General features: G+C 44.2%; 1 protein-coding gene across 1 annotated transcript in view; it reads right to left on the reverse strand.

Annotated features, from left to right (window-relative positions):
* Dmgdh (dimethylglycine dehydrogenase) overlaps positions 1–23,567 on the reverse strand; it is a 73,633-nt gene that overhangs the window by 43,314 nt on the left and 6,752 nt on the right. The window contains exons 3-7 of the mRNA XM_032896885.1: positions 18,201–18,299; positions 16,814–16,978; positions 13,093–13,297; positions 4,245–4,493; positions 1,399–1,597 (exon numbers count right to left, since the gene is read on the reverse strand). Of these exons, the coding sequence (XP_032752776.1) occupies positions 1,399–1,597; positions 4,245–4,493; positions 13,093–13,297; positions 16,814–16,978; positions 18,201–18,299 (917 nt within the window). The remainder of the gene's footprint in view (positions 1–1,398; positions 1,598–4,244; positions 4,494–13,092; positions 13,298–16,813; positions 16,979–18,200; positions 18,300–23,567) is intronic.

Here is a 23,567-nt window from a genome sequence, read left to right on the forward strand (position 1 = left end):
GGCACATAGTGGCTACCTGTGGAAAGGAACATGACCTCTGTCCTTCGCAACTAATAGGTCACTTGGAAGGGAAGGTCTGTTTGTCTCCTATTTTTACAAGACGATGCCTCAGGGTCTTACGTAACCCAGCCTGGCCTTGAACTGACTACATAGCTGGGGGTGGCCTTGAACTTCTGATCTTCTGGGGGCCTCCACCTCCTTATCTTTGGTTTTAAAGGGATACACCACTGTGCCTGGTTTACAGGACCCCGGGATCAAACCTAGGGCTTTTTTGCATGTTAAGCTAGTACTCACCGACTGAGCTGTATCCTCAGCCACAAAAAATGCTTTCAACCTCACATATGATTGTGATATCTGAATGGCCGCTTCCGGTTGGCTTAATCAGGTCTACCTGCCTGTTCTTGTCTAGCACAGCTTTCAATATGGGTTTATCTATGATAACATAAAGAGGGGTTTTTGAAACCAGAATGGGGTGAAAATCATGGAGAATCAAGGGAAGTTGATACTAATTGGGAGAACCTCATTCTCTCCCTCATTTTGATCCCCACTATAATGTTTTTTTTTTAAATCCTAACATACGCACTCCAGCACCCCCTAAACTATAGTAACCTAACAGCCAGCGTCTTGGTTCTAAGAATCGTGGGAGGAATTTGGCAGAAAGCAAAATGCTTTCTCCACAATTGCACTCCTTTAGAAGAATGAATGTACCTTGTCTGTTAACAGGTTACTGCTCCGGGACAATAAAAAGCCGTCACTTTGTACTTGAAGCTCGAGGCTTGGGCACAGAGCTGGCAATCATTCAAGATTATTTGATCAAACAGTCAAAGAGAATAGAGAAGAAAACTAGAATATTAGAGACTGTGATGTGATGGTGTAGTGAGTTTGACATCAGTATTCAGCATATTAATGGGACAGATATTAGAAATGAAACACTGGCAAGGAGCGGAATATTAAGTAGGCAGCCGCCGAGGGAGTCACACAAAAGCAAATCACGTTAGACAAACAGGAATTATGGTGAAAATACGTAAGCCATTTGATGTTTTGAATATGTCATGTTCTGTTAGGAAAATGTCCCTGTCCGATTGGGGCAAATTGACCCCTTAGAAGGTAGTGACATGAAAAGAGACAGGAAGAATGGAGGTGACAGGAGACACGTGACAATGGTTTCAGAAAACCATTGCCCTCCGTGTGCTGACCTTTATCATGTAGGTGCTTAGCCCATTACAGGATTAGTTCCGTCCTCCTCTCCTTCCTCATCGGGAGGAGACAACCCCACCCTTACCTTACTCCCCAACCCTTCCTCTTCCAGGTTTTCCAGTTTGGGGCCTGATCCTTCGAGACCGGATCATAGCAGTAAGCGCTTCTCCAAGAAATGTCAACTCTCAGGGTACTACTCACCCAAAGCCAATGGCCACCCAGTAGTTCCTGACCCCCTGATGGGGCCCCACCATAGGCAGAATGTCAGGAGAGTAGGTGATAGGACCGTTGACGATGTTGATGATGTCCGCCTTTTTCAGAACAGGAACCATTTCCATGGCAGCTTCCACGTGCTCTGTGATTCGGTCTAAGTCGGACTCAAAAAGTTCCTTCCCAAAGCCTAGAGAGACAGACGTCATGGTAAGGATGTCCCCCGAGTAAGGTGAGCCTCTGAAACAGTGCTGTACAGAAGGGTCTTCCTTTTTCTTTAGATGCTAAACTTGGGGCCATTGAGGTGACTCAGAGGGTGAAGGCAGCTGCCACCTAGCCTGACATCCTGAGTTCATTCCCTAGGACCCACATAGTGGGAGGAGAGAACTGTCTCCTGCAAGTCATCCTCTGCCCCTACACACGTGTTGTGACATCTGAATGCCCACTTACACATACCAATCAGTCATCAATCAATAAATCAATCAGTGTAATAAATATTAAGTCTAAACTCAGCACTCTCTATCCCCACACCGGTACCCATCATGTTCCTGGGAACTATAATGCTATTTTTATTGAAACAAAAAACATCTTTTTAGTAAAGAGAAACAAAATCTGTGCTTGTCTTTCCCTCCAGTATTTAACCCAATCGTTATTTTAAAAGGAACAATAAGTTGGTTTGTCAGGAGAGACTTTTTAAATCGTTCAGTTAGCATAGCAGTGAGAACAAATGGACTGTCAGTTACTCCAGGACACTGGAGAAGGAGGACCATGATCTGGGATCTCGGAGGGAGGACTAAGAGCTCCTTTTTTTTTTTTTTTTTTTTTTTCAGAGCTGGGGACCGAACCCAGGGCCTTGCGCTTGCTAGCAAGCGCTCTACCCTGAGCTAAATCCCCAACTCCGATTAAGAGCTTCTTGAACCGTCTTTTCATCAGACGGCCCTCCTTCCTGCTGCTTGCTCTCGCAATCATCCACAGGCTAGGATTCTGTACACAGAGGTGAATCCTGCATAACCTTTTTCTTGTCCTAGAAGTCACTGTGACTCAAAGCAGGGCCACAGAAAAACTTCATGGCATTTGTCCACACAGTATCCACCCAGGTTCCCCCAGCCCTTCCTGAGAACCGCAGGTCAGGGCAGTGGCATGGAGCCTCCAGGCTACCAGGGTTGCCATAGGACACATGGACATCCATGCCAGGAACAACTCACAGTCTGGCTCTCCCTCCTTCCAGCTAGGATTAAATAAATATTTGTTCAGCATTTACTTGGAAGAAAAGCCACAGCATGGGCAGAGTGGACAGAGAGACCCAGCCCAGCCTCCTCTACTGGCTCAGCTCTCACTCTGAAGTCAGGAACAATTCTGCTCAGGTCCATATCTGCAGATCCCATTCAGCAAACCCAGCCTCTGGACCAGCCTCTGCAGGGTGAGGTGGGTCAGAAATCCTTTTCTGTTACTTGAGAGGGAGAGATTTGTTCCATGCTGTAAACTTTATCAACATACAATTCCAGAAAATAGGGTTGGGGAGATGGCCCTGTCTAGAAAAGAACCGGTCTTGCAAACACAAAGACCTGAGTTTAAGTTCAGAGTCCATGTTTTAGATAGATGATGGATAGATAGATCTATGATAGATAGATAGATAGATAGATAGATAGCTCTATAGATAGATGATGGATAGATAGGTAGGTAGGTAGATAGATGACAGATGGATAGATAGATCTATAGATAGATGGATGATGGATGGATGGATAGATAGATCTATAGATAGATAGCTCTATAGATAGCTCTATAGATAGATAGATGATAGATAGATAGATAGATAGATAGATAGATAGATAGATGATGATAGATGGATAGATGATGGGTGGATGAATGGACAGATAGTTGGATGATATATGAAGGGATAGATAGATAGATAGATAGATAGATAGATAGATAGATAGATAGATAGATAGATAGAATAGATAAAGAAGCTGGGTATGGCTTCATGTACTCTAATCCCAGCCTAGGGAGATGGATGCAAAGTAAATCCCCAGAGCTCACCAGCCAGCCTAGCCTCTGATGTGTTCCTAGTCAGCCAGAGACCGATCTCAAAAAATAAAATAAGAAGTAGACAGTGTCTGGGAAATGACACCTAAGGATGATCTCTGGCCTTTGTGTGTACAGTCACCTATACATACATGCACCTGAATCCATGGACAAACACACACATACAAGATTAAAACTAGAGGTGTCTGCCTAGACAACTTGATTCTTGATTTGGCTTCATGGGGAAAAATGCAAAACAAAACAACAAAAATACCCTGGCCCTACTCCCCCATAGAACTAGAAAGCATGGCCCCACTTGCTAAGGCATACGGTTCTGAGCCTCTCCCACTTGGGAGGCACAGGAGGGCCTCTGCTCATAGCTCCACCTTTGTTGAGGACTCTGGTATGCAGCTGTAGGCTGGATATCCTGTCTTGGGGACCTGCAGTGTGGACAACTGTCAGAGTACAAGCATCTGTTCAGATTGTGAAACTAGACCAAGCAGGCAGATGGAGGAGGAGGGTGGTGGCAGACGGACGGCACGGGCAGATATAACTACACCTGGAGCCTTTCCCAACAGCCCCAGCACCAATGTCAGCTTCTCTTCTCAACCAACCATGTCTCTCCCCTTTCTTCCTGCCTGGCTTTCTCCACAGGGTGTAAGGACAGTCACCTCCAACCCCTCCCTCTTGCCATTCCAGACACCTGGAGGTCAGCACTGGGATTTCGTCCTGTTCTTCCAGCTTTGGGGAGCTTCCCGCTTTGGGGAGCTGAACCATCATCTCTGTCCTGCACACCTTTCATTAGCTGAACCCACCTGGAGGGACTCCATGAGCGACCCAGGAGGCTTGAAGTTTCATCTTCTCCTGACTTTCATAGGGACCAAACAAAAGCCCGTCCCTTTCCTGTCGGAGGTAGTAGGATCCTTCCAGGTCACGAAGGACTGGGAGTTCTCGTTTCAAAGCCTTCACTTCTGGGATTGTTGACGTGACGACATATTGATGTTGCACAGGGACGAGGGGATGGTCTAGTCCAATCATTTTACCCACTTCACGAGCCCAAAATCCTTAAGTGAGAAAATTATTTTTAAAAATGCCACCATGTACATAATACATATACCTATGACACATTGATATAGAAATTTATATTTATAAATTTCATTGTTTATTTGGTTCTAGTGCTGGAGAGCAAACCAAAGGCCTTATATATGCTTGCCAGGTATGGCTCTACCACTGAGTCACATCTCCAACCTCTTAAGTATTTTTGAGCATTGCGAAGTAGAATGAGAAAGAGGATAATAGTTTTGATAATTTCTGCAAATCAAAGAAGCTCCTTCCATGAAAAATCTTATTACCCACAAGCAAAGGTGAGCAAAACAAAACAAAAACAAACCAAAAAACAACAAAAAACCCAAACCAAACATATAAATATAAAATACAAATACAGATGTGTATAAGAAAGGCAATAACAGACTAGCCGTGCTTGTAGAGGCACAGCTAGAGGGCAAGCCCATCTGCACAGTTCAGAACAGCACAGCACGCCTAGCTCTGAGTCAACGTCTACCCCTCCTAAACCCTGCCCTCCTCCAGTTCCACGGCTCAAGGTTGTTCTGTTGACTTAAAATTCCGAGTCTATGTACTTTGGGAGGAGAATACTTTAAGTTCTGCTACTTCAAGAGTAATGGTGAGTTTGTCCGGCGCCTTCAAGCACCGTAGTCAGAAAACTAGAGAGACTCATGGGAAATCAGTGGGGAGACTTCCGGGCATGCATGGTGAGGTGAGTTCATCCCATGCATTGAGGGAAAGAAGAGGAAACAGCAAGATAGAGATTGGGCACACCCGTTCCCGAAACAGATATTTCCCCTTGTTGTTTCCCAAGGTTTGAACCTGGATTATCTGTCTGACAGACCCCAGGGTCTATGGACACCAAATTTCAAGACTTTTTGCTGCTGCATGGGGTTACGCGTAGCCAGAGCTGGCCTCAAACATTTAATGTAGCCCAGGCTGGCACTGAACTTCTGAACTTCTGGCCTGCATTTTCCCCCAGGGGAGGACTACAGACATGAGTCACCACACCCAGCTAGCAAGACTTTCTTTTAAACAAACACCACAGCATTACCCATAAGAAGGTATTTTAGGATGTAAAAATGATCAATGTAATTGTGGGGTGTGGTGGGACAAAGGTATGGTGCGCTTAACTGTCAGTTAATTATTCGTAGGGAGGGACTTCTGTTGACCAGCTTGTCGTGCGGTAGTTTGAGTAACTATCAAAGAATTGGCAAACCCTCTCAATTACTGCTTTTTCAGATTGTAGTCTACATTTTCTATTATTTTTGTTTCTGCTTTTAAAAAAATCTGGCAAGGGGTTCTGAGATTCCTGCCATTACATAGTTCAATGATAGGTACAGAGGTACCTGTGAGTCAACCTGGGAAGCAGACCTGGTCCCCTGAGCAGGTCAGCATCCCCAGCAGTCAGCATCCTCAGCATCCCTAGCAGCCAGCATCCCCAGCAGCCAGCATCCCCAGCAGCCAGCATCCCCAGCAGCCAGCATCCCCAGCAGCCAGCATCCCCAGCAGCCAGCCCAGCATCCCCAGCAGCCAGCATCCCCAGCAGCCAGCATCCCCAGCAGCCAGCATCCCCAGCAGCCAGCATCCCCAGCAGCCAGCATCCCCAGCAGCCAGCATCCCCAGCAGCCAGCATCCCCAGCAGCCAGCATCCCCAGCAGCCAGCATCCCCAGCAGCCAGCATCCCCAGCAGCCAGCACTTGTTTCCATCTGAGCAAACACCACCTAAGTGCCCCGTTGTTCTTTCTGCCCTGGCCTGTCAGGTTATTCATGCCTGAGTAATCACCCTCCACTGGCTCCCCGTTTGTAAACTTGAAATCCAACCTGTGGGCACTGGAGACATTTGCTGGTCTTTAATAATTTAGAGACTTAATTTATTGCTGCCTGTAGAAAGGTATAAATTACCAGCGTCAGGATTTTCTTTGTAGGAAAACATAGCAAAGCCACCTATTGTCGTTGTACACACTAGGTCCGTTTTTAAATCTAAAGTCACATCATTTAACCAAGTAATTCAAACTACTGTGGTGTCCCTGATCCGGTCATTTCTATTAAAAACACAAATTGAAGGAAATAAATTCTGCCCTATTCAAACATAATTACGAATTTCTGAGTCTAGTGCCTTGCTTATTAGTGCATTTTATCATAGAAACAAAGGATACATTTTGCCCGTCTAACTGTATCGCCTTAAATCCCATCTGCCCTTTGCTGTAGGTATTTGAGAAGCCTCCTTTTCTGTTTATTGAATTAGTCAAAATCTAGCCAAGATTATATTTCAACTCCTGCTAGAGCTCCTAGCAACCAAGGTCAAAGGGGAAAGTCAAGCACAGAAAAAACAAAACAAAACAAAACAAAATAAAACATCCTAAAAGAAAAAAAAACCCTCACTCATCTCCACCTGCAAAGCAGCAGAAGGGCCAACATAAATGAACATTGGAAGTGACTTCTGTTTATGAGTACAGGGATAGCCTCAGTGGTAGAGCATTTACCCAGCATGCTTGCGGTCCTACGTCCAATGCCCAGATGCTCCCACCCTTACACATACTGGATAATTAAATACGAGCACATCGACTGGTAGAAATGAGGTTAGAATGAAGGGAGACTGGCTCAGGCCCAAATTCACTTCCTCTAGACGGTTTGCTCACTGTGACCGTAGAGGTCTCCTACTCTGACACAGGCAAAACGCAGCAACTCTTCCTGGATAAAAAAAAAAAAAAATCTGGGCTCCATGCTAGCATCATCCATTTGCTTCCTGATTTGTCACATAAGGAAAGTTGTGAGTAAGATTTACAAAGTTCCCCCAGGTTTAGCGAGTCAACAATCAACTAGAAACGAGGTCAACAGACACTGTCTTTACCATGTACAAGAAAGCCTTACTTCATAGTAAGCAGTGTACACCTGTGCTGTGCTGTGTTCCTGTGCTGTGTCCCTGTACCTTGCTGTGCTATGTTCCTGTGCTGTGTCCCCATGCTGTGCTGTGTCTCTGTGCTGTGTCCCTGTGCCCAGGCAAGGGGTGGAACAATGGTAGAAGCTGGCTCAATTATAAAGCTCGGGCTACTAAAAGGCAGTTAGCCTGCTGCACTCTAAGATAAGATTGAGGAGGTGCTCAGCTCTCCTCAGCCCTGCTTGCTCACAAGTAGGGACACACAAAAAAGAAAACACGGAGAGAGGGGACGGCAGGAGAGGGGAGTGGAGGAGAAAGGAAGAGAAGGGGAGGAGGAAGGAGGGAGGGAGGAAGAGGAGAGAGAAGGAGAGAGGGAAAGAGAAGAGAAAGTCAGTACACTCTGCTGTTGGCGTGCCAGGCCATAGGTGCTCCTCAGAAGACGATATGGACTGTGTCCATATGATATGGATGTGGAATCCATATGTAATCAGGGGCGAAGGCAAAATCATTTCAAGTTTGAAGCCACTGCCATCATATACAGTTTGAGGCCACTTGGGCAAGTTAATAAGAACTTAGCTCAATGTGAAATTAAATAAATAAATAGATGAACCAACAACGTGTGGCTCAATGGCACGCTTCTCAACGAGAATGCAGCCCTGGGTTCCGTCCTCAGCAACAACCCCCCCACCCCACAGCCAAAAAAAGGGGGTGGGATGTTGAAAAACCATCCAGTGTAGACAGTGCCATTTAAAGCACAGGTTCTAAAGCAGGGGTTCAGCTCAGCAGTAGACACCAGCGTCCTGGCTACTTCTATGTCAACAAGCCAGAGTCGTTTGGAAGAGGAAATCACAACTGGGAAAATGCCTCCATAAGACAGGCCTGTGGAGCATTTCTTCAATTAGTGATTGATGTGGGAGGGGCCAGACCATGTGGGTGGTGCCATCCCTGGCCTGGTGGCCCTGCAGTGAAACAAACTGAGCACAGTCTGCAAGAAAACAGCACTCCTCCATGGGTTCTGCTTCAGCTCCGGCCTCTGGGTTCCTGCCCTGACATCCCTCAGTGAAAGGCTATTATGGGGAAGTATATCATAAAATAAACTGAGCTGGAGAGATGGCTCAGTGGTTAGGAGCACTGACTGCTCTTCTTAGAGGTCCTGAGTTCAAATCCCAGCAGCCACGTGGTGGCTCACAACCATCTGTAATGGGATCTACTGCCCTCTTCTGGTGTGTCTGAAGACAGCAACCGTGTACTTATACAGAATAAATAAATAATTTTTTTTTTTTAAAAAAAAAAGATGAAATATACCCTTTGTTCCCCAAGTTGCTTTTGGCCATGGTGTTTTATTACAGCAACAGAGACCGTAGATGAGATAACCATTCTAGCTTGTGCAAGGCCGTGAGCCCGATCCTTAGCTTTTCAAAACAAAACATATACAATAAACATACCTTGCAAGTCCCTGGTAGACTGCCTAAGTTAAAATCTTTCTGAAGCCCAGGAAAAGTTCCAAGGTAATTCCCAACCTAGCTTGACAGCCAAGTTCCTTGGGAAGCCATTTCCTAGCAGAGGTTTGCTAGATGGTTTGGGGCAAAAGAAAGGAATAATCTCATGACTGGCACCAAGAAGCCATGATATACCATGCTAATGTTTCCCAGACAAAGACATAAGCTCTCAAGGAAATAGGTATCATAATCTTAATTATTATCATTATACCTAATTTTTTACTGTTTTCCAGTCCTGGGTATTTTATGTTATTAGCTGTTCACTATCCACAATAACCTTTTGGGACAGTATTATTATCCCCAGTTTATAAATTGGTAATTTGCCTCAGGCACAGGCTTGGCAATGCATGGGTCACTGACTGAGCGCCCGAGTGCCCTGGACAACACTAAAGTCGGCAAACTTTGTCCTCACCCGCTCCTTCTTATGGGCATCCCAAAGACTCAGCAGCCTTTACCTCTCTCACAGTATGACTACATTTCCGTGTCCGCATCCTGGTTTCTTTAATTGGATTCCAGAGCTACCCTAAGGACTTTGCCCAAAGGTCCGTGGCATCATCCTCTCACTGAGTAACTCTGGGAAATGTTCCAGCTGCCACAATCTGCAACCATTAACGTGATGCTTGCTTTTATTCAGAAAACTGATCTAAAGCAGCTCGGTGCTACAAGAGGGATGGGCGTTCCAGATCACTGCCCCCAGTTACCAATACTTACCTTATAGACAGCCTCCAGCCTTTAGAAAACACACACAAGCACACACACACACACACACACATGCACACGTCCATACTTCCCAGGGGCTACCATTATGTAAACAGTAACTTCTTCCCAGTGGAAGAAAAGGAAGAGAAAATGGGAGGGGCAGATCATAGGTTGAAGATTTGGTATGAACAGGACAACGAGTTAAGAACTGAGACAGGACAGCTCACAGAGCTCTCAGAAAAGAGCTCCCTAGACTACTATGGGAAGAATAGAGGTGGTTGGGCAGCACTGAGGAGTGATACCCACTTTGAGGAGGATCCCTACTCATTAGAATCAGGTCCCTAAAGGTGTCTTCCCAGGCAACATGAACTTTCAAGAGCTTCTGCCACTGCTTTCCTGAGCCCATTCAACGTCAGAACTTCATAGCTGCATGGAGCACCTCACCTGATAACCAGTTCTTGGGCTGAGGGCAGATCTCTTTGGATTGCTCTCACTTTGCTCTTCAGAAATGCCTTAGATGTCATAGGATGTGATTTAGAAAAACATTGGAATGCTACCTTATTACATAAGTAATTTTATCCATTTCAGAGAAGTAATTGAGAAATGTGTTAAATATAGTTATTTCTCAAAATGTATGTTATGGTTACATGAGGTCCTGAGGCACTATTCTGAAACAAAGGATAGTGGGCCCCTGTGCAAGCTTGCCTAAAATGAGCACAGTTATCGATTACTAATGTCTGCCACGGGAACTGAATATGGAGGTCTCTGTGTTTGCTATCACTAGTACAGCAGCCAAATGTTTTTAGGATTGAACTCAGGAGACCATAGAAAGCTGTAAACTTACAAAGAACCTTTCCTATTTGGTAGGGAAAATGAGTGATTTCCAAGTCCAGTCTTCTAAGATACCTTGGACTACAGGTTCCCAAGGACAATGAGGACAACAGAAGAGCAACAGAGAATCAGGGGGGAGTGAGGCTCAAGGTGTGGCTTTTATTCAATTGTCTCTACTTTTTAGGTAAGTCTTATAATATTTTTAGTTTCAAGTATCTTTGTTTTGTTTTGGTTTAGGCTTATTTTGATTAGTTTGTTTGGTTGGTTGGTTTTGAGACATGGTTTCTATGTGTAGTGCTAGCTGTCCTGGAACTCATTCTGTAGACCAGGATGGCCTTGAACTCAAATGATCTGCCTGCCTCTTCCTCCTGAGTGCTGGGATTAAAGGCATGCTCCACTGTCCAGCCCATTCAAGCATATCTTAAAATAATAATATTTTATGATTTTCAAATAGGAGACATGACTTCAAAAGAATCTGAAATGCTAATGTAGACTTTTAAATATTAAAGACAATGCTTTTTCTAGGTTTATTTTAAAAATTTAATTTAGGGGTTGGGGATTTGGCTCAGTGGTAGAGCGCTTGCCTAGCAAGCGCAAGGCCCTGGGTTCGGTCCCCAGCTCCGAAAAATAGAAAAAAAATTAATTTAATTTAAAATTAAGGGACTGATAAGATGGCTCAGTAGATGAACGTGCTTGTCACCAAGCTGACAACCTGAGTTTGAGCCTTTCAACTGTGGAAACTTTGACTGTGGAAACCAACTCCAGCTAGTCAACCCCAAACCTTTAAAATAAATTAATAAAAAAAATGTAATTTTTACAAATTAAATGTTTTTGTTTTAAAACTAACGTCAATCAGACTTCTGGTTTAGGGGAAGAACTATAAGAAAATATGATTAAATATGATTTATATTTTCATAGTATATAATTTTTTTCTGATAACAGTAATAGGAATGATAAAACTATGGACTGTTTTCATTTGATAATTAAAACAATGGCTTGAAAATACTTTGGTGCCCTATGATTATTTTAGGTCTAAATGAGCTATCGTGAACTGTAAGAAAATATAAACTGGGGCTGCTCTTCCAGAGGACTAGGGTTCCAGTCACAGCACCCACATGGCAGCTCACAGCCATCTGTACCAAGGGATCTAATGAGCTCTTCAGGCTTCCAAGAGCACCAGGCATGCATACGGCACACATGCATGTATCCACGCAAAATGCTCCAACACAGAAAATAAAAACAAATGGATACATTTTAAAGAAAAGAAAATATAAATTATAAACCCAGTCCCAGCCACATAGTATTTCCAGAGACTCCCTTTCTGTGGGTATGAGACTGTGGATGACTTCATGTTTAACCAACATGTCTGAAAGTGTCTCAGTACAAAAATCTAAAGACTAGCTTCCAGTTCTGGCCCCCAAGACCTGGCCACGCAGCTCAGTTGATGGCTATGTGTTGTGGTTTGCCCTCGAATAATCTGCATTTTGACGATAATTCCACTGCCCCAAGGACAGCTGCTTAGTCACATACTCAGGACTCAGGTGACTTCACCAGAACCTTCTCCGCATTGAATTTGTAAAGTACAGGTGAGGGGCAGGTACAGGATAGACGGAGGCCTGTCTTTGGGTGAGAGGAAGGATGGGCAGGAGAGAAGTTTGAAGGAAGAGGAGGAGAGGGGAACAGAAAGGAAGAGACAGGAAGGAGAGAGAGAAGCCGTGGCAGGACAATGGAGGCTGATGTAAAGATCTCGCTCTGCGTATTTACAGGTTGTTATCAATGTCTTAAGGGATGGATGGTACTGGGCTTTGTATGTTTAAGTGGGCAATTATATCTTACCAATTGGATCTAAGATTATTGTGTTGTGTGTTCTTTTATGTGAAGGTTTGAGTGTAGGAAAGTGTGTGGCAAAGTTGGGATGTGTTTCCGCCAAGATATCGAGCAGACATCTTGGAGCACTGAGGTGCCGGACCTAGAGCAGGTAAAAGACACCATACTTTTTTATTTTTTATATTTTTACAACAACAGCTATGACTAGACTGGGCCTTGGCTCCATAAATGGAAGGTGGATTGGTCACTAAATTGTCTCCTATCCTTCCAACCTTCACGACTCCGTGAACTATAACAGAACAGCTTAACGACAAGATTGAAATGTGCTTAATAATGTTCTGAAAGGAAAGGGGTTAGAAGTTTTTGACTAGTCAAAGTAATCCAGATGGGTGAGAGAGGCCTGAAAGAACAGAAATGACATCCACTTTTAAAAGGACATCAAGAACAATTGTATAGCAAAAAATCAGAAGAGCGGGACTTAGGTCTGCTTGTTTGTTGTGTGTTTGTTTTGAGGCAGGGTATCAAGAATCCCAGGCTCGACTCAACTCCTCCCCCAAAGAGCCAGAAAGGACTTGAACTTCTGATCTCACTCCCCTGACCCCTGGGCCCGACTTTCAAGTGCTGGGGATCTTCAAGTGTGCTGGGCAAGCACTCAGTCAACCGTCAATTGAGTTGCATCCCTGGTCCCTGGAGTTTGAGCATGAACATAGCCAGTAAAGAACAAAGATAAAAACAGAAAGGAGAAAGCCACCTGAGTTGTCAGGACACAACCAGACGGAAGAGAATAGAAACTGGGATAGTGGATAGGTGAGGATGGAGGGAAAAGCCAGGCAGAGGAAGGGGGAAGGAGGGCTGGTGGCTTACCCGCAGCATTCACAATTCGATTTGCTCTCACAGATCCTTGCGGAGTCTCCACGTCCCATGTCCCATCTGGCCTGGGCTTCAGAGATGTCACTGGCGCAGGATACTTTAGAAGGGCCCCATATTTCCTAGCTCCAGTAGCCAGGGCCATCGTCAGAGAATATGGATCGATGTGGCCATCTCCCGGGTTATACAGTCCGGCTAAAATCTAAGCCAATCATAAGAAAGGTCCTAGTCAAAGAAATGTATGCTTTCTGCTCAGTGCAAATATAGCCCACTGACCAATGCTTAATAGACTGAGGTTTCAAAAGTGCATTGACGGCTGGACGTATAATACCTGGCATACCCAGGGTTCTGGGGTTTGGTGCCATCCCAGAGAGAAAGCATCTTGACAGCAGTTAACATGTCTTTTCTTCTCTAAGACATACTCAGACTTGAGCAAGATTCACAATGAGGTCTGAGTCATTTGTCACCATGAAGCCACTTGATAAAGCTCTGCAATGGCCTCCAGGACTTGGGCACATGCCACTAAGAGAAAAGAGTATGGTTCCCAATCTTCTGGCAGCTGTTATCTGAGGTCAGTGGCTGAAGCTAACATTAAGTTCCAGTCAATGGGCGTGCAAAGGAAAGGGTTATACGGTGGCCTCCGTGAGCCACTCCAAGGCGATAACTAGTGAATGCCCATTAGTTGTTTCTCCACCCAGGGGTCTGGAATTCAGATGTGATGATGGCTCAAACCCCTGGGCCAACAATGTAATGATCTAGAGGGTGGCTTGACTAGTGAGTCTCGATGGCTGAGTGACTATTCGGTGCTTTCTCAGGGTTTCTGTTGCTGGGGAGAAACACCATGACCAAAGCAACTTGGAGAGGAAAGGGTTTATTGGGTTCACATTTCTACAGCACAGTCCATCACCAGAGGAAGCCAGGACAGGAACTCAAGCAGGGCAGGAACTGGTGCAGAGGCCATGGAGGAGTGCTGCTCCCTGGCTTGCATTTCATGGTCTGCTCAGCCTGCTTCCTTATAGAACTCAGGACCACCAGCCCAGAGGTGGCACCATCCATTTGGGCTGTGCCCTCCCCATCAAAGTCCTACAGAGTTTTCTCGATTGACGTTCCCTCCTCTCAGATGGCTTTAGCTTGTGTCAAGTTGGCATAAGACTGGCCAGAACAAATGCTTACGTGAATGAGAAAAAGACTTAAGTGTTATTTTGGTTTTACATGTTTAAAGCCAGATCTAATTCTAGTTGGTATATCAGTTATAACATTTAAGTATTCGAGGCTGTAAATACGTTTATATGTTAGTACATATCCTCTATCAGCTGGGTCTGATGGTGCAAATCTTTAATCCCAGCGATTAGGACGGCTAAGGCAGGATTCCGAGTTTAACACCTGCCTGGATTAGAATGAGTTCAATGTGGAAAGCTTTGGAGACCTTTTCTCAAAATAAGAAACAAAAAGATGAGCTGGGGTTATAGTTCAGGGCTAGAATGGTAGCCTAGTATATGAAAGTACTGGGTTTCAGTATATATGTGCACTTATATATGCTTGATGGAAATGTATACTCAGTTCATAATTCAACAATGACTTCTTGCCCACTTACTCTGTGTTACGACTTTAACTTAGGCACTCTGAGAGAATGAAGGAGGAGGATGTGAGCTGACAGAGGCAGCACAGCAAATGCTATAATAAGATCTCATCTACTTGGCAAGAATGTGCCATCAAGTATGAACAGGGAATCTTGACAAATATACCTTTTAAAGATTTATTTATTTGATGTATATGAGTACACTGTAGCTGTCTTCAGATACACCAGAAGAGGGCATCAGATCTCATTACAGATGGTTGTGAGCCACCATGTGGTTGCTGGGAATTGAACTCAGGACCTCTGGAAGAGCAGTCGGTGCTCTTAACCGCTGGGCCATCTCTCCAGTCCGACAATTTTTTTTTCTGCATGTGTTTGGATTATTTTGTGCTCTTTGCCCTTTGTTACTGTGATGGTATTACCTTGATTAACATTTAGACTTTAAAGCAACCTTGCATTCCCAGGACACACGCTACTTGGTAATATCATAGAATTGTTTAACTCAATTTACTAGATTTTTTTAAAGTGTTTTTTTTTATTATTATTATTTTTCCTCCCAGAGCTGAGGACTGAACCCAGGGCCTTGCACTTGCTAGGCAAGTGCTCTACCACTGAGTTAAATTCCCATCCCCCTAGATTTTTATTAAAGGTTTTCACATCTATATTCAGAAAGGACAATAGTCTTGCCTTTTCTTCCTTTGTTTTTGTAGGGTTTTTTTTTTTATATCATAGCATACTAGTACTATAGGTTGTATAGGAATGCATTCGATCCTAATTTTAGAAGACTTTGTGAAGGATTCATATCAATTCTTCAACCATCTGTTAGAATTTATCAGAGGTGCCATCTGGGCCTAGTGTCTTCTCTGTGAGTTTTTTTTTTTTCTCTTTTTTCTTTTATAAGTAAAATCTAGTCTTTGTACTTATAGATCCAAGAGACTTTGGGTTTTAGTGGAATTCACACCATCGCTGACTTGCAGATGTCACGATGGGGTTTTGTAATGGTTTTGTGCTTGCCGTAGTGATCCTATGACTGTTTGGTTTGGTGTGCCGTGGCCCGTGTGTTTCCTAATATCTTTGAGGAAATTTGTAATGATGAGAGCTTCTAGGGAAGTGTCCCAGAGTTGACATATAAAGAGATATAAACGGATCCTTAGAAGTTTAGCGGAGGTGGACTTCAATGAAGATAATGCTCTCACACGAGCCCATAAACAAGAGTTCCTGCAGCCTGAAAAACCCACAAGAGCACAGCACCCCAGCACCCACAGCAGTTACACAAACACTCAGCGACAGGAACCGCTGACAAGTCACTAGCAGAGAACCCAAGCAACCTGCTGTCTGTCTGTCTCCCTGTCCCCAAGAGAGTCAGAGAGGCCCGGGTTCAAAACTTTCCTCCAGCTCTTCCAAACTGAACAAACTTAGCCACTGTGTAAACTGTTTGACGTTCTGTGTTCTTGGTCATAACAGCCAGAGATTGCATAGAAAGGGCTTAGCATGGTCTCTGTTTACATAAACACTACTGTAGTGAGTGGTACAAGCGCTACTATTCTGTGAAAAAAAGCAAAACAAAACAAAACACAAAACAAAAAGATGCTCACCCAGTAGGGGAAACATTGAATTCCCTGTCAAGTGGATTCCCTTAAGGAAATTCAAAGTCAGTCTAGATCTGTGCCTGGCACGGTGTGAGAGGAAAGTGCTTCCAGGAGCCAGGCAGGGTCGGAGGAAATATGGCACGGGGCCTCTTGCCTTTTAAAACTTAAGTAATCTCTTTCTAGACTGTCAGAGCAGGCTGCCATTCCCCAGCAGACAGCTGGTGTGTAGAAGCTCTTCAGTCTGAGAGATCCGGTCGCAGAAAGGGACAGAAATGCTTCCTTAGTTGTCACAGGCGGGAACTAAAAAGGGTTCTGTTGCCCCTGTACACATCCCTCAATAATGGTCTGCCTTGTGATCTGCCCACAGTCTAATACCTACCGTCTAACACGGCCATTCGGAACACGTACATCGATTATTTCTACTTTTAATTAACTCATTAAAACACAAATATATATATATATATATATATATATATATATATATATATATATATATATATATATATATTTTTAGTTCAAGTTGACAAAGTGAAATCGCCCTTCAAATAAATACCTTGTCCATGTTGAGTAAAGGGAACAGCTCCTGGATTTTTTCGGGCTCAATAATATACTGCTCGGTGGCATGCCAGTTGGTTCGCGTCATTTGGTATTTAAATTCGTCCACCCTTTCAGGAGTTGTCGCAAGCCTGATACTACCCGGTTGATGGAACCCCACTACCTGTGACAATAATTCCAGTAAAAGCACATAAGTAAGTTGTCTTTGGGCACTCAAACGGTTCTCTAGCACAATGAAAAATCAAGTGAGCGAGAGAGGCGCATCAGGCGGCGATCATGATCGCCAGATCTGCATCTTAGGAAAAGATACTCATTCCGCAGCAACTTAGTCAGTGCTCCTGTCAGCCGGGCAGTACGACAAGCCTGAAGTGCTCAGTGAACGCGAGGCAAAGCCCTGGATGACCGAACTGTCCGTCTACAGGAAACGGTGGGGCAGTTAGAGCACACAGTTGCACAGGCTGAGGGTTCCAGGGCAGACGGAGGGGCAGGACAGGAAAGGGAGAAAAGCCAGAGGGTGTAAGGAGGGAACTCTTTCTATTTTGGTGAGGCCCTGGGTACCCAAACACGAGGGCCGTCCTGACCTTCAAATTGCTCACACTCTGCAGGGAAGACCAACCGCTAAAGCAACAACAGCATTGGCACACGTGTGTTAGAACAGTGAGCACACATGTGGTTACCAGCATGTAACAGGGGTGGGCCGTCTGTGTCGGGTGAGGAAGAGAAGAATACAGACTTAGACAGCGGCTATGCGAGAGCACCCAGAACATTCTAGAAGGATATGCTGTCGAGGGCGATTAGAGCCCATGAGCAAAGGAATAGGGGCACGAGAGAATGTTAGAAAATCAGGCGGGGCTTAGCTATGGAAGGGCGTGCCTCAGACCCTGCCGAGCCTTTGATCTTGATCCTGAAGACTCCTGGGATCCTATGAGAAGGGATAAAAATAAAGCCGAGAGGAGAGGTCTTTTTTTTTCCCCCCCAGAGCTGGGGACCGAACCCAGGGCCTTGCGCTTCCTAGGCAAGCGCTCTACCACTGAGCTAAATCCCCAACCCCCAAGCCGAGAGGTCTTAATGTTCTGCCTCTGAAGACACGGGCAGTTAGGGCCCAAGTGGAGCCCGAGCAAGCTGTTTGCTGAGAGCCGCAACTTCGTACTTTCTAGATAGGGGAAACCATGAAACAAAGTTTGGGAAGTTGCTCTGTATTATCCCTTCCTTAAAAACCCAAAAGAACAGTTAGTTACCTAGATAATACACTTAAAGAAATGACGATGATGTTAAAACGGAGCCAGGTTCTTCCTTAGCCTCTGCCTCTACCACAGTAAGCACTGCGTGTGCGTTCTGCCTCTGAGCGGCTGACCTCCCAGACACCTCCACCTTAATGCATTTACCTGTCCAGTTTCTTCTTCCAGCCTCTCGTAAAGTTTGATGCTGTCATAGTGTATCTTCTTCAAGTTTATCCCGGGGTGAAAGTAAGTTGTTAAACCTGCCTAAAGAAGTAGGGAGGGAAGGAGATATGGAAATCAGGTGACACTTGCACATGCTTGGTCACCTCCCTCCTAAGCAGCGTTTTCAGGCCTCTGAGACATGAAGAAGTCTCAGGTGGATGTGGGAAAGGGCGCATCGGTGGCCATTTGAGAACCCAGAGCAGATAGCTCATGACGCAGTGTGTAAAGCAGCTTCAACCACACGCGCCGACTGAGAACCAACCCATACACGAGTCCAGGAAGAGCCTAAAAGTCACTAGGAAAAGCGCGAAGGGACTGAGTTAGGTTGAAGGTTTAGAGTACACGCTGTTGTTGACTGTTTCTTATTGGGAATGTGTGGGACAGAAGTGTTTAGTTTTATGAATGTGGAGATCAGCAAGATGGCGGAGTGGGAAAAGCTAACCCACCACCGCACCTGAGGAGCTCCATCCGGGGATTCCTGTAGCCCATTGCATAGTAAGAGAGGAGAACCGATTCCTGCAAGTTGTCCTCTCATAATTATGGCACATGTTTGTGAGAAAGTGCATGGACACACATATACAATAAATTAATTAAATGTAATAGAAATATAGATTTTTAATTTTAAGTTTTGGATATTTGCATATACACAATAATGCCTCGTTATGAGAACTCTGGTCTATACAAAAAAGAAATCCATTTGTTTCATATATATATATATATATATATATATATATATATATATATCATATTACATAGTATTCCAAAAAACTTTGAGGATGAAGCAAGATTTGTGTATGTTGGACCATCAGAGGCCAGGTATGGAAGTTTCTACTCGAGTCTCTCTCCAGTGCTCACAAAGTTTCAAGAGTGAACTTGGAATCTTGGAGTTTTGGATTAAAATGCACATGTATTAGAAAATGTTGGGAGTGAAACACGGGATGGGGACTTGAGTTAGGAACCTACAGGTTTGCTCCCCAAAGCAGAAGTACTGTGGACTGGCAGGGGGGTGGGCTTTATCCGCAGCTTGCTCTCGAATGGACAGACTCTCTGTCCCTTTCCCAAACTGCAATCTCTGGTGACTAGAGCCTGGTGAACACGTAATATGCGTAGTCACGCTTAACCTGTTCTGAGAGCATCTAGTCACACCCACACACATTTGTTGACTAAACACTGGTTATTTATTCTTTGGAAAAGATTGCTAAATATTAGAAATGTTACAGCCCCTTCCATCAGCTATGACAGATGCAATGTAGCATCCAGGCCAAGAATTCTAGGCAATTACACGAAGCAAGAGTTTTCTTAATTAAGTATCTGGGGTCTCATTTTTCAGCTAATTTATCTTGGGGAGCTCATCAGAACACAATCTGTTCAAACTCAAATCCATTTAGGAATATTTATAACTTTCTCCTATGGGAATCTGATTCTCTGAAACTCAAAACTATTCCCATTAACGTTAGTCAACCACCATTTACAGACCAGGAGCCTGAGGCTTTCATTTAAACTTGTCCATGCATCTAACACACATAAGTGGTGCTTCTGACAAAAAATTCCACCCCAGTCCCTAGGCCATCATGGAGCAGCTCCTGCAATAGTAGAGAAATGCTTCCTCTGCAGGAACTGCCTGTCAGGGTCTTTGAATCGTGGCAAACCCTTCTTCTCCTTTCACATATTTGATAGTTTGCATGTGTGTTGATCGGAGAGCATCTGTGGCCTTTGGGTATCTGCCACTGACCCTAATTCTGTCTTCAATGCCTCATCATCCCATCCGTTGAGGAAATGAATGCTCTTGAATACTGACCAGAGCTCTGGTTATGGCTAGAGATCCTGTAAGCCAGAATCCTGGGTGAAGTTGGGCATTTTAATCAGTGTTCTATTGCTGTGAAGAGACACCACAGCAGCTCTTACAAAGGAAAGCATTTTACTAGAGCTTGCTTGCAGTTACAGAAGTTTAATCCTCTGTCATGATGGCAGGGAGCATGGTGGCTGAGAGTTCTACTTCCGGATCCACAGACAGGAGGAGAAAAGAGAGACACTGTGCCGGGTTTGAGCTTTTGAAACCTCAAATCCCACCCCCAACGATACTACTTCCACCAAGGCCACACCTACTTCCACAAGGCCACACCTCCTAATCCCTCTCAAGTAGTGCCTCTCCCTAATGACCAAGCATTCAAATATATGAGCCTATGAGGGCCACTCCTATTCAAGCCACCGCATCAGGACTCCAGAAAGATTCAAGTGTCATTATCTACACCCATCTATTCTGTGTCCTCTGTTCCCCTGCCCGGGGGGCTAATGAATTCTCATCTGAAAGAATCACATGGACTTAACAAAGACATTTTGCTCAGTGTGCTTTGTTTAGGGAACAAATTCTTTTGGAAGTGCATAGCCAAGGAAAAAGTTAATCCTCTTACTGGAAAGAGAACACCCATGTGGGGGCAATCCATGCTTCTCTCTGTCCCTCGTTGCCACCACAGTAGACAGTTGGGACCAATTTTTTTGTTTTGTTTTGTTTTTCTAGTCATAATGGCTAGTTTCTCATGTTAGCTTTTGGTTTTGAATTTGTGTTTAAAATTTAGAGTTACCCATACTGTGCTTCTACTGAATTCAAATTATTTGAATCTTCTCATATACTGTCCACTGTTAATTAAACACCTGTCTACTTTTGGACACACAGAACACACGGTGTCTTTCTCTTCAGCGACTTCAACATGGATCTAGTAAATGAAAAGTTTGAGAAAAAGAAAATACTGATCTTAGCCTTCGTAGCATGGTTAAATCTTAGGCCATAGAGCTGCTGGACGTTAAGAAGTAAGGAGCGGGTTGGGATTTAGCTCAGTGGTAGAGCGCTTGCCTAGGAAGGCATAAGGCCCTGGGTTCGGTCCCCAGCTCCAAAAGAAAAAAAAAAAAAAAAAAAAGAACCAAAGGAAGTAAGGGAGCTCATCAATTAAGACTCCCAGAGGCTGGGAAGGCCAAAGAGGTCTTCACAGCAAGAGACCCTGCTTTGGCTTGAAAAAAAAAAAAAGAAAGAAAATATCATTTGGTATAGAGGATTAAAAAAAAAAAAGACAATGAAAGAGACAGAATTCTTCAGAAGGTATTTAAGTTAGACTTTCCATGGCTGTGCAGAGACACCATGACCAAGGCAACTCTTCTAAAAGCAAACATTGAATAGGGGCTGGCTTACAATTCAGAGGTTCAATCCTTTATCATGGTGGCAGGAAGTGTGGCAGCATCCAGGCAGACACGTTGGAGAAGGAATTGAGACTTCTACAACTTGATTGGAAGGCAGACAGAAAGAGATTGCCTTTTGCAGGCGGTCAGTAGGAGGCTGGAATTCCATTCTGGGTGGAACTTAATCATAGGGGACCTCAAAGCCCCACCCCCACAATGACACACTTCCTCCAACAAGGCCACACCTTCTAATAGGGCCATTCCCTGTGGGCCAAGCATTCAAACACATGAGTCTTTAGGGGCCAAACCTATTCAAACCACCACAGAAGTATAGCCCTCCGAAGCCTGGTATGGGGCTCAGGCTGTAATTCCGGTACTAGGAAGTAGAAGCAGGAAGATGGAGCAGGAGTCCAAAGTCATTCTTATTTATAGTGGGTTCAAGACCAGCCTGAGCTACATGAGACCCTATCTCAAACAAATAACAGACAGATAGACACATACAGAGACACTCACACATGCACACACATTCGCATGCATCTCTTCAAGTAAGTTCAGAATTTGCAAATATTTATTGATAGAAATTTAAAATAACAAGAAAAGAAAGTTCTCCCCCATAGTGTATCGACAGTTACCAAGTATAAAAAACAACTGCAGGAGTTGGAAAAACATCCAGAGGTGCTAAATAATGGGAGAGCACTGGATGCGAACTTGTGGTGTGATCCCTGAGTCTAATAATCCTTCCTGACTTCCAGGGGCCTCCACTACCTCAGAAAACTCAGCTACTGCCTAAGCTATCATTTATCCCAGTGACTCCAAATCTTTTATTCACACACTTATACTCAGAGGTTTGTACATAACCACTAAAATATCCTTATCCCTATATTTATATTTAAATATAAGGTACTATATTAATAGAGGTTGTAAAGTATACTAAATGAGCTTGAGATGAGTGAAATTTTTAAAATAATTTTTTGCCTTACTTATTATGCCAGAAAGCTTTTGAATATTAAGTTCATGAATCAGATTTTTCGATAGTGTTGTGATTAACGTATTTCATTATTAAGCTGTGTATACACTGGATTAACCTGTAAAAATACAGCCTGATTCTAGGCTTGCTTTATGCCCAGGATTGTTCATTCATTTATTTATCTGTTTATTCCTATATGTATGTATTTACTTGTTTTAGTTTCTTTTGTTTTAAGCAGTCTCCTGTACAGCCCAGGCTGGCATTAAACTTCTTGTTGTTTCTCAAGACAGGATTTCTCTTTGTAGTCCTGGGTATCCTGGAACTCACTCCCTAGACCAGGCTGGTTTCGAATACAGAGATCTGTCTGCCTCTGCCTCCGGGTGAGTGCCACCAACAGTCGCCTGGCATTGAACTTTCAATTTTCCTGTGTATTGGTTTCTTTTCTTACTGTTGTGAACAAACACCAGACAGGAAGCCACTAAGGGAATGAAGGGTTTGTTTTGGCTTCCAGTTGGAGTCTGTCAAGGTAGGGAAGGCCCCTGAGCTAGATGTTGCGTCTGCCCTGGGAAAGCAGAGAGGAATGCTGGGTCTTAGCTTTTCTTTCCCTTCTTATTCAGCAGGAGACCTCGAGCAGGCACTGCTATGTGGATACTGGGAATTGAACCCTGGTTCTCTGGAAGAGCAGCCAGTGCTGTTAACTGCTGAGCCATCTCTCCAGCCCCTATCCACATTTCTAAACATCCCTTTTAACCTGCACTCTTCCCAATAGGACTACTTTGCAAGCCAGTAGCCCCACCTTATTAAAGCATCTCCTTTCCTTGGAGGGAGCAGACCACACCTATTTTTTCCTCTAGTGCTGGGACCATGCCTGGAGCCTTCCACATGTATCCCAGGTATACAATCTATCATTAAGCTGTTCTCCCAGACACATTTTCTAAAACCTATAGAACTGCTACATCCATTTGGATTACTAACAAAGGTCAGCACCCTTGCAACACTTGCCTTATTGTAAAAGATACAAATGTATACTTTCAAAGCCCTTTTCATTACTGTCCGTAACAAGGCTTTCCATAGTGCTACTCTCAACCTCACCCCTTCTCTTCCTTTCTCCATATACTATACAAAGTCTCAGTGAAGCTGGTCGCCATGGTGGCTTCAGGTAGCAATCAAAG

Source organism: Rattus rattus, chromosome 3 (genome assembly GCF_011064425.1).
Source record: "Rattus rattus isolate New Zealand chromosome 3, Rrattus_CSIRO_v1, whole genome shotgun sequence".
Lineage (NCBI taxonomy): Eukaryota > Metazoa > Chordata > Mammalia > Rodentia > Muridae > Rattus > Rattus rattus.